The sequence below is a fragment of the Cherax quadricarinatus genome, chromosome 14 (assembly GCF_038502225.1).
Source record: "Cherax quadricarinatus isolate ZL_2023a chromosome 14, ASM3850222v1, whole genome shotgun sequence".
In the NCBI taxonomy this organism is placed as follows: Eukaryota; Metazoa; Arthropoda; class Malacostraca; order Decapoda; family Parastacidae; genus Cherax; species Cherax quadricarinatus.
Window position 1 is genome coordinate 11,929,211 of NC_091305.1, and position 12,425 is coordinate 11,941,635.

Below are 12,425 nucleotides of genomic sequence, written 5' to 3' on the forward strand. Positions count from 1 at the left end.
TATTTATAGATGGGGTTGTAAGAGAAGTAAATGCGAGGGTCTTGGCAAGAGGCGTGGAGTTAGAAGATAAAGAATCACACACAAAGTGGGAGTTGTCACAGCTGCTCTTTGCTGATGACACTGTGCTTTTGGGAGATTCTGAAGAGAAGCTGCAGAGATTGGTGGATGAATTTGGTAGGGTGTGCAAAAGAAGAAAATTAAAGGTGAATACAGGAAAGAGTAAGGTTATGAGGATAACAAAAAGATTAGGTGATGAAAGATTGAATATCAGATTGGAGGGAGAGAGTATGGAGGAGGTGAACGTATTCAGATATTTGGGAGTGGACTTGTCAGCGGATGGGTCTATGAAAGATGAGGTGAATCATAGAATTGATGAGGGAAAAAGAGTGAGTGGTGCACTTAAGAGTCTGTGGAGACAAAGAACTTTGTCCTTAGAGGCAAAGAGGGGAATGTATGAGAGTATAGTTTTACCAACGCTCTTATATGGGTGTGAAGCGTGGGTGATGAATGTTGCAGCGAGGAGAAGGCTGGAGGCAGTGGAGATGTCATGTCTGAGGGCAATGTGTGGTGTGAATATAATGCAGAGAATTCGTAGTTTGGAAGTTAGGAGGAGGTGCGGGATTACCAAAACTGTTGTCCAGAGGGCTGAGGAAGGGTTGTTGAGGTGGTTCGGACATGTAGAGAGAATGGAGCGAAACAGAATGACTTCAAGAGTGTATCAGTCTGTAGTGGAAGGAAGGCGGGGTAGGGGTCGGCCTAGGAAGGGTTGGCGGGAGGGGGTAAAGGAGGTTTTGTGTGCGAGGGGCTTGGACTTCCAGCAGGCATGCGTGAGCGTGTTTGATAGGAGTGAATGGAGACAAATGGTTTTTAATACTTGACGTGCTGTTGGAGTGTGAGCAAAGTAACATTTATGAAGGGATTCAGGGAAACCGGCAGGCCGGACTTGAGTCCTGGAGATGGGAAGTACAGTGCCTGCACTCTGAAGGAGGGGTGTTAATGTTGCAGTTTAAAAAACTGTAGTGTAAAGCACCCTTCTGGCAAGACAGTGATGGAGTGAATGATGGTGAAAGTTTTTCTTTTTCGGGCCACCCTGCCTTGGTGGGAATCGGCCAGTGTGATAATAATAATAAAAAAAATTTGTATAATAGCATCATTCATACTTTTTCTTGGTCTAAACCCAAACTGGCAGGGATTAAGTATGTTGTTGGATATAAGGTAGTAGTAAAGTCGTTTATGTATTATTTTTTCACATATTTTGGAAAGTAAGGGCAAGTTTGATATGGGTCTATACTTGTTCAAGTCAGTTGGATCACCTCCTTTGAGGATCAGGGTAACCCTTGCTGTCTTGAGTATAGATGGGAAGGTTGAGGATGCTACAGATTTGTTAAACATTGTTGTAATAATGGGTGACAGCACACGTGCAGCTTTTATATATATGAATGGTGGCAAGTTATCCAGATCTCCTGCTTTGTTTTTTAATAACTTAATGATGAGTGAGATTTCATTAGAATTAGTTGGAACTAGAAATAGAGTATTTGGGTAGTTGCCAGTGAGGTAGTCCTTAGGTTGGGTATTTGAGCTATGAATTTTACTTGCTAGTTTTGATCCTATAGTAGAGAAGGCATTAAATTTGTTGGCTGTGTCTGTAGGCTACATGTGAGGTTCATCTGGCCTAGTTAAGTTTATCTTTGTGTACAGACAGTTTCCTAGAGCCCAAAATTTTATAGAGGGTTTGCCAGGTACTTTTCATATCACCTTTTATTTCAATAAATCTTTTTTCGTAATACATGGACATAGATATATATTTATCTACGTATATGCAGGTATTGTAGCTAATCAATGAAGCAAGTAAAGTGCATTTATAATTAATGATGAAATTATGTAATTCTTAAAAAGAAAGTAGTATATATACAATTCGTAAGTTCTTTTATTAATTTTTAGCTACAACTTGTTCTTCAACGATTCCACGACCACCATCGACTACAACTTTCTCGCCCACCACCAAGATCACAACTACAAGATCTCCTCTTTGTAGTACCACCCAGTTTCCATGTGGTGATAATGGCCTCACATGTATACCCAGCATGCTTCTTTGTGATGGTGTGTCTGATTGCCCCAATGGTCAAGATGAACTAAAATGCCCAGGTACTTACTTAGTGATTATTAAATTATGTTTTATTTGTTTTTACACTCTCAACTTGGTGGTACATAGTTGTTGTTTTACTTTTTTTTTGTATTTTCTGCTGTTATACAGAGCATGTATTTAAGATTGTTTTTTGTTTTGATCTTTGGGTAGTCATAAAAATTATTTGCCTTCACTCACTCCTATCTAACACACTCACCCATGCTTGCTGGAAGTCTAAACCCCTCTCACACAAAACCTCCTTTACCCACTCCCTCCAACCTTTCCAAGGACAGCCCCTACCCTGCCTTTCTTCCACTACAGATTTATATGTCCTCCTAGTTATTCTATTTCACTCCATCCTTTCTGAATGTTCAAACCACCTCATCAGCTTCCCTCCTCAACCTTCTGGATAATACTTTTAGAAACCCCACACCTCCTTCTAATATGCAAGCTATGAATTCTTTGCATAATATTCAAACTGCACATTACCCTCAGACACAACATCTCCACTGCCTCCAGCCTTCTTCTTGTTGCAATGTTCACTACCCATGCTTCACACCTATATGAGAGCATTGGTACCACTATACTCTCATACATTCCCCTCTATAGACTTCTCAGTGCACCGCTCACCTTTTTCCTTCATCAGTTCTGTGATTCATCTCATTTTTCATAGACCCATCTTCCAAATGTTTGAATACTTTCACTTCCTCTATACTCCCTCCCTCCAGTCTGATATCCAGTCTTTCAATACCTAAATTTTTTGTTATCCTCTTCACCTTGCCCTTTCCCATGTTCGCTTTTAATCTCCTTTTACATACCCTTCCAAACTTGTCCACCAACCTCTGCAACTTATCTTTAGAATCTCCCAAAAAGCAGTGTCATAGATTTACCATTATGATTAATATTATAACATTTATTATTATTTCTTAACTTAATAGTCATTTCCTGACAAGGCAGATGTGATGCAAAGAAGAAAACATATTCACCCATTTGTCATCTTTCCAGATTACCCAGCCATCTCCTGTCAAGGCAGATGTGATCCAAAGAAGAAAACACATTCACCCATTAGTTATCTTTTCAGATTACCCTTGGATTGCAAGATTCACACCTGTCCTTCAGAGTGCATGCACTGCTTTTCTCACCTCTAGGACTCAAGTCTGGCTAATGAGTTTCCTGAATCCCTTCATAAAAGCTACCCCTGCTCACACTCCAACAGCACATCCATTAAAAATCACTTGTCTCCATGCACTCCTATCTTACACCTCACACAAGCCTTCAGGATGCTCAGTCCACTAAAACAAAGCCTCTTGTACCTCCTTTCTCCAGCTGTTCCTGGGATGACCCCTTTCCCTCCTACCTTGGATGCCAGATTTATATTTATATACCCTTTTCATCTATGTATTATTAATATAGCATTTACTTAACAAATTACAGGTATCTATTTTGTGTCATAAAAGCAAAAGTGACTTCACACATGTTGCTGTATGAGCCAACCCCTGAAATTTTGAGGTGTTAATTCAGGTTTAGGTTTATGTTTCCTGATAAGTTGACCCTTCTCCCTCAAAAAAAAAACTAAGGCAGCATCACTTCTATCAGTCTGTCAAGTAAAAACAAGAAATACTGTACACTGATTACAAAAATCATGCTGAAAAAACAGAAAACCTAGGTGAAAAAAAAGAATTACACCATTACCAAATACTATTACCCCACACCCACACCACCATTTAAGACAGTCCAGAAGTCACATGATAAGTTTCATATTGTTTTGAATCAGTTATTGTCCAGTTTAAAATATCAAATATTTCCACAACTTAATCTCTCATTCTATATTATCTTTGTTACAGTAAATATAAAGTTTCAAGTTGGAAATATAAACACATATGCAGTATAATGTGATCCTTTATTGACAACGTTTCGCCCACACAGTGGGCTTTTTCAAGTCACAAACAGATCTACCTGGGGTGGAAGGTACGCGTACCTTCCACCCCATCAGTAACTTTATACTAGGCATATTAGTCAACCCCTAATTTTGTAATGCTTTTTTTATGCTTAAAAAGTTCACTTTTATACTGGCATATACTGTAATTCACTGTATGTTATCTCTGTGACATATCAAATCTTATCCTAATTTTTTTTTTCAACAAGACAGCTATCTCCCACCGAGACAGAGTGACCCAGAAAGAAAGAAAATCTCCAAAAAGAAAATACTTTCATCATCATTCAACACTTTGACCTCACTCATACATAATCACTGTCTTTGCAGAGGCACACAGATAGGACAGTTTAGAAGTCCCTCCAAACTGTCAATATCCCAAACCCTTCCTTTAAAGTGCAGGCATTGTACTTCCCATTTCCAGGACTCAAGTCCAGCTAACCGGTTTCCCTAAATCCCTTCACTAAATATTACACTGCTCACACTCCTACAGCTCATCAGGTCCCAAAAACCATTCGTCTCCATTCACTCCTATCTAACACGCTCACACACGCTTGCTGAAAGTCCAAGCCCCTTGCTCACAAAACCTCCTTTACCCCCTCCCTCCAACATTTTTGAGGACAACCCTTATCCCCTCCTTCCTGTCCCTACAGATTTATATGCTCTCCAAGTCATTCTACTTTGATCCATTCCCTCTAAGTGACCAAACCACCTCAACAATCCCTCTTCAGCCCTCTGACTAATACTTTTAGTAACTCCACACCTCCTTCTAATTTCCACACTCCAAATTCTCTGCATAATATTTACACCACATATTGCCCTTAGACAGGACATCTCCACTGCCTCCAGCTGCCTCCTCGCTGCAACATTTACAACCCAAGCTTCACACTCGTATAAGAGTGTTGGTACCACTATACCTTCATACATTCCCTTCTTTGCCTCCATAGATAACATTTTTTGTCTCCACAGATACCTCAGTGCATCACTCACCTTTTTTCCTTCATCAGTTCTACGGTTAACCTCATCCTTCATAAACCCATCTGCTGACAAGTCAACTCCCAAATACAGTATCTGAAAACAATCATTTCTTCCATACTCCCTCTCTCCAATTTGATATTCAATTTTTCTTTATCTAAATCGTTTGATACCCTCATCACCTTACTCTTATCTATGTTCACTTTCAACTTTCTAGCTTTACACACCCTCCCAAACTCGTCCACTAACCTTAGCAACTTTTCTTTAGAATCAACTTAAAATAAAGTTATTGGTTCACTAGCTATTACTGTGTTAATCAACTTTATCAATTGTTTCATTAATTGCAATATTCTTAATTATGACATGAATTGTTACTGTATAAATTTTAACAGACTATCAGAAAATTCAAATTCAAAGGTTTGACATTCAGTTAATAAAGTGTATTGCAAGAATTGGTGTTAAGAAAATAATAAAATTGTATAATTCTTTTCTTCCTCAGATAAAACTCCATGTGACCATGGTTTCATATACTGTGGAGACAAATATATGGAAGATCATCCATGTTTAGAGTCAGATAAAGTGTGTGATGGGAAGATTGATTGCAATACTTATAATGCTGATGAATCTCTCTGTGATCAGTGTCCATCTTATTATTGCCTAAACCACGGCACATGCACTGTGCAAACTAAAATGGCACCGGTGTGCAGGTGAGTACAGGAGTAACTTACTGTTGCCTCCATTACCTTCTATGTTTATGGTACTTTTGCTGCATTTCCTTCATTATTGCTTTATGGTTCTAAAACTCAGTGGCATGCATTTCTAACAATAAGAGTTCCATTTAATTCTTCAGATTTACTTCAGCAAAGATCTGAAGAGCACCTGAGTTTTGTTTGTAGAAAATGTACAGGTTATAATGATGATAATCTTTGTCTTTAAAACATACACAGACATTACAATGGATGGAATAGCAACTTGTTTGTGTACAGATTGCAAAAACATCCCCTAGTTATGCACTCAACTCACGCACTGAGGTCCGGTGTTCAAATCCCTGGTACAACTGGAAAACATTAGGATATATTTTCGTAGGATACATGCCATAACTGTTGACCCATCAGTAAAATAGGTACCTGGGTGATAGTCAGCAGGTGTGGGTAGCATCCTGGGACAAAGGTGACTAATTTGCCTGAAGTGCTCTGCATAATAAGTTGTTTTCAACATAGTAGTAGTACATCATTGATGTCAGCTAGGCCTGTATACCTTGTACATATAGTTGTAGAAATAAAGATGCTATTATTATTATATTAACTATGACTAAACTGTAAATGTATTAAATGGCTGGAATCTTAATCATGAGCGTGTTCGATAGGAGTGAATGGAGACAAATGAGATTTGGGACCTGACGATCTGTTGGAGTGTGAGCAGGGTAATATTTAGTGAAGGGATTCAGGGAAACCTGTTATTTCTATATACCCGGACTTGAGTCCTGGAAATGGGAAGTACAATGCCTGCACTCTAAAGGAGGGGTTCGGGATATTAGCAGTTTAGAGGGATACGTTGTGTATCTTTATACGTATATGCTTCTAAACTGTTGTGTTCTGAGCACCTCTGCAAAAACAGTGATTATGTGTGAGTGACATGAAAGTGTTGAATGATGATGAAAGTATTTTCTTTTTGGGGATTTTCTTTCTTTTTGGGTCACCCTGCCTCGGTGGGAGATGGCCAACTTGTTAAAAAAAAAAAAAAAGTTAAGAAAGCCTAGGGAACGAATGGATTTTTCAGTTATAAACAGAGTAGGGGAGTCAGTAGAGGGGAGCTGGAGGTATTGAGTAGATGGCAGGAATATTTTGAGGAACTTTTAAATGTCAATGAAGAAAGGGAGGTGATAATTTCATGCACTGGTCAGGGAGATATAATATCTTTTAGGAGTGAAGAAGAGCAGGATATGAGCATGGGAAAGGTGCTTGAGGCATTACATAGACTGGAAGAGGGTAAAGCAGCTGGAGCTGATGGGATCATGACAGAAATGTTAAAAGCAGGGTGGGATATAGTGTTGGATTGGTTGGTATTTTTGTTTAATAAATGTATGAAAGAGGGAAAGGTGCCTAGGGATTGGCAAAGTGTGTGTATACTCTCTTTATACAAAAGGAAGGGGGACAAAAGATATTGTAAAAATTATAGGGGAAAAAGTTTGAGTGTACCAGGTAAAGTGTATGGTAGGGTTGTTATTATTAGAGAATTAGAGGTAAGACAGAGTAGGATTGCAGATGAGCAAGGAGGCTTTACAGTGGGTAGGGGATGTGTGGATCAAGTGTTTACATTGAAGCATATATGTGAACAGTATTTAGATAAAGGTAGGGAAGTTTTCATTGCATTTATGGATTTAGAAAAGGCATATCATAGAGTTGATAGGGGAGCAATGTGGCAGATGTTGCAGGTATATGGAATAGGTAATAAGTTACTAAATGCTGTAAAGAGTTTATATGAGGATAGTGAGGCTCAGGTTAGGGTGTGTAGGAGAGAGGGAGATTACTTCCCGGTAAAAGTAGGTCTTAGACAGGGATGTGTAATGTCAATATGGCTGTTTAATATATTTATAGATGGGGTTGTAAAACTTGTCCACTAACCTTTGCAACTTTTCTTTAAAATCTCTCATAAGCACAGTATCATCAGCAAAAAGTAACTGTGTCAACTCCCATTTTGTATTTGATTCCCGATAATTTAATCACACCCCTCTCCCCAACACCCTAGCATTTATTTCTTTTACAACCCCATCTATAAATATATTAAACAACCATAGTGACATTACATATCCCTGTCTAAGACCTGCTTTTAACGGGAAGTAATCTCCCTCTCTCCTACACACCCTAACCTGAGACTCAATATCCTCATGAAAACTCTTTACAACATTTAGTAACTTACTACCTATTCCATACACTTGCAATATCTGCCACATTGCTCCCCTATCCACTCTATCATATGCATTTTCTAAATCCATAAATGCAATGAAAACTTCCCTACCTTTATCTAAACACTGTTCACATATATGCTTCAATGTAAACACTTGATCTACACATCCCCTACCCACTCTAAAGCCTCTTTGCTCATCTGCAATCCTACTCTCTGTCTTACCTCTAATTCTTTCAATAATAACCTTACTGTACACTTTACCTGGTATACTCAGTAAACTTATTCCCCTATAATTTTTACAATCTCTTTTGTCCCCATTCCCCTTTGTATAAAGAAACTATACACGCCAATCCCTAGGTACCTTCCCCTCTTTCATACATTTATTAAACAAAAATGCCAACCACTCCAACACTACATCTCCCCCTGCTTTTAACATTACTGTCATGATCCCTCCAGTTCCAGCTGCTTTATCCCCTTTCATTCTATGTAATGCCTCATGCACCTCCCCCACACTCACTTCCTGCTCCTCTTCACTCCTAAAAGATGTTTTACCTCCCTGACCAGTGCCAAAAATTACTGCCTCCCTTTCTTCATCGACATTTAAAAGTTCCTCAAAATATTCCCATCTACCCAATACCCCCAACTCCCCATCTACTAACTCCCCTACTCTGTTTTTAACTGACAATTCCATTTGTTCCCTAGGCTTTCTTAACTTATTTGTCTCACTCCAAATTTTTTTCTTATTCTCAGCATAATTTCTTGACAGTGCTTCTTCCATTCTATCATTTGCTCTCCTCTTGCACTCTCTCAAAACTCTCTTCACCTTTCTTTTACTTTCCATGTACTCTGCCCTTCTTATATCACTTCTGCTTTGTAAAAACCTCTCATAAACTACCTTTTTCTCTTTTATCGCACCCTTTACCTCATCATTCCACCAATCACCCCTTTTTCGTCCTGCACCCACCCTCCTAGTCAAAAACTTCTGCTCCACATTCTAATAATGCATTTTTAAAACTATCCCATCCCTCTTAAACCCCCCTTCCTTACCCATACTTGCACTAGCCCACCTTTCTGCCAATAGTTGCTTATATCTCACCCTAACTTCCTCCTCCCATAGTTTATAAACTTTCATCTCTCTTACTTACTGTTGCCATTTTCCTTTTGTCCCATCTACCTCTTACTCTAACTGTAGCTACAACTAGATAATGATCAGATATATATACTCCACACACACACACTCAACATTTCCTAAAATCTCTCTCTCTCTCTCTCTCTCCCCCCTCCAGGTGTATAAACACTTACTATAACCTACTTTTCACATCCATCCCTTATTTTACTCCACATAATCCTTTAATTTATACATTTATATTCCTTCTTTTCCTGCCATAACTTATCCTTCAACATTATTGCTACTTAGCTCTAACTCTATTAGAAACCCCTGACCCTATACCATTTATTATTCCCCACTGAAACTCTCTTACCCGCTTCAGCTTTGTTTCACTTAGAGCCAGGACATCCAGCTTCTTTTCATTTATAGTATCCACAATCATCTCTTTCTTTTCATTCGCACTACAGCCACACACATTCAAACATCCCATGTTGATGGTTTTCTTCTTTTTCTTTTTAGTAGGCTATATGGGAAAAGGGGTTACTGGCCCATTGTTCCCAGCATTTTTGTTGGATTTTACAACATGCATGGCTTATGGAGGAAAGATTCTTATTCCACATCCCCATGGACGTGAAAGGAAAAGTAATAACAAGAACTATTAAGATTAAATCAAAGAAAACTCGGGTGAGTGCGTATACATAAACATGTACATGGATGCGTAGTGTGACCTAAGTGTAAGCAGAAGCAAGACGTACCTGAAATCTTGCATATTTATGAGACAGAAAAAAGACACCAGCTGTCCTACCATCATGTAAAACAAATACGGTCAGACCTCAGTTTTTGTATGCCCTAGTTTTCGTAGGATTTGGTTTCCGACGACTTTTTTCGTTGAAATTTTGTCCCAGTTTTCGTACATCCGCTCAGTTTTTGTAGAGCTGAAAATGGTCCATACCAAACTCGTCCACCTGCCCACATGACTTGGCCACTCTAGCACCCATACAAAGCATCCCATGCATTTGTGACTCAATCTGCCTTTGTTTCTCGTTGAGTGAGCATCACCCCGCACGTTCATCTGAAACATTTCGTAATACTCCATTTTTTTTTGCCTGTTTATTGAGTGTGAGTGTTAAATAAGCCACCATGAGGCCAAAGAAATTTCTGAGTGCTAGACCTTTGATAAAGAAGGCAAGAAACACAATAGAATTCAAGAAAAAAAAACTTAGCAAAGTACAAAAGTGGCATATGCGTGGCTGATCTCACAAGGATATACAGGAAGTCTGCTTCAACGATCAGTTCCATCCTGGTGAAGAAAAAAGAAATCAAGGAAGGTGATGTTGTGAAAGGGGTAAATGTGCTAACAAAACAGAGATCACAAACAATTGAAGATTTTGAGAAGTTGTTGTGGAGAAATATCACCCTAACAAAGCTGTTGCAAGTCGTGTCTGCAACATGTTCAATGACAGTGCCTTGTCCCGTTTTAGGCAAATCTTAAAGAGACGCCAGAAACAGGCCTCTCTGAGTTAGTTTAATATGTTTATTATGCACCCCATACCCATCCTGTGGGCGGTAGTCAAAAGATTACAGAGGTACATAATTGGTCCAGGGACTGGACTCCAAAGTTTTGATAGCTGAGCAAGTTACAAAGGTAATGAACTAGATCTGGTCATAATCATGACCAAGTTACAAAGGTAATGAGCTCCAGGTAGAGCTGGTCACACTCATGAATAATTGCAAAGGTAATGAATCATAAACACATTAATCATGAGAATTTACAAAGGTAATGAGCTCCAGGTAGAGCTGGTCAAAATCATGACAAGTTTCAAAGGTAATGAATGATAAACACGTTATCACATGATTACAATCATAGACAAATTACAGAGTAATGAGCAGTTAACAAACATAGCAGGGAATTCATCCATTGCCCCAACAACAGATGTTGCTAGGTGCCTGTCTCTCCTCGGCAGACAGCCATTGCAAACAGCAGCAAGTTGCCCCGGGATCTGCTGCTTGTATGAGCACCATCGACCCTCCCCAAGAGGTCCAAGAAGCCAGTGACTCCGTTAGCAGCCCGATGGAGAGCTGCCCTAGGGACATGTCAGCGTCCTGGTGGACGCCAAGTTGATTGAAGATCCCAGGCCTTCATGTGCACGGATGTTGAAGCTTGAGGAACTGAGTACACACTGCCTGTGGCACACCTGACAGCTGCCTCGCGGTCGAACTCCACGATGCTGTCCCTGTAGTGGAAGTTCCTGTGAGCCTCTCTGAGCAGAGTTTTTGTGCAACAGGGGTCCAGTGACTCTTAAGTTGGTTCTAGTGCCAGTAAGAGACAAAGAAGGGGAGTAACCCCAGATAGGGCCTTGATACCTGAATTCCTTATGGATGGGGATTCCCCTTCCAAACAATAACCTCTCCTTCTCCCTCTCCCCTCCTCATCGTCTTCCATACACCAACAAGTCTTCAATAAAGATAAAAGTGATGTTAAATGTTCATTTATCCATTTCATTAGTCCTTAATATTTATTTCTCATTGTTTTCTATATGTAAAACTATAGTTATTCTCTATAAAATGTATCTTTTTAATATTTTTGGGTGTCTGGAATGAATTAATTTGATTTACATTATTTCTTATGCGAAATATTGCTTCAGTTTTCATATGATTTGGTTTACGTCAGACTTTTTTGAATGGATTAATCACGAAAACCGATGTTCCACTGTACAGGCTTCCATTTTACACTCACTAGGCAGTACGGTAGTACTTCCATGGGCAGTTGCTGTCTACAAACCTACAGAGCTTATTCCTTGGGTAGCATTTAAAATGGGTTGGGCCAATATTTTTGTTAGTAGGTTTGGGTTTGAGAAGGACCTGTTTAGTATGGGTCAGTAGGCCTGCTACAGTGTTTCTCCTTTTTTATGTTCTTCAATATTTCACCTGTGCTGTAGGCCTCATTAATTTAATATAGAGATGAACTGCAATCCTGTAAACAAGAGAATTTCTCTCCACTTTGTCATTCCTGTATTTGATTGTTGAAGCCTGCAGCACAGACAAAACATTATCAATAAAGATACCTAGTGTTACACATATGTCTTACACATCAAAGCTATTAATGTTACACTTCATCTTAGAAATGCTATACATGCCTAGACTGTACTTACAAAATACAGAGGGTTAGGATGTTTGATGTTGGAATACTGATTTACTTTACGTGATTTAGTATAACCCCAGTGCTTCCCTATACCGTAACTCCAGGTTACAAGATTAAGTTAATTGTACCATAAATAAGCTAGCAGCAGTAATGTTAAATTAACAGTTGCAGAAAGAAAAGAGGGGTTATAAATTTTTAGATATGAGAAATAAGATATAGTATTAGATCTTTATGA

General features: G+C 39.1%; 1 protein-coding gene across 1 annotated transcript in view; it reads left to right on the forward strand.

Moving 5' to 3' along the window:
* Positions 1-12,425, forward strand: part of LOC128698663 (MAM and LDL-receptor class A domain-containing protein 2-like) — a 382,606-nt gene that overhangs the window by 353,398 nt on the left and 16,783 nt on the right. Inside the window, exons 53-54 of the mRNA XM_070084850.1 lie at positions 1,942-2,145; positions 5,533-5,740. Of these exons, the coding sequence (XP_069940951.1) occupies positions 1,942-2,145; positions 5,533-5,740 (412 nt within the window). The remainder of the gene's footprint in view (positions 1-1,941; positions 2,146-5,532; positions 5,741-12,425) is intronic.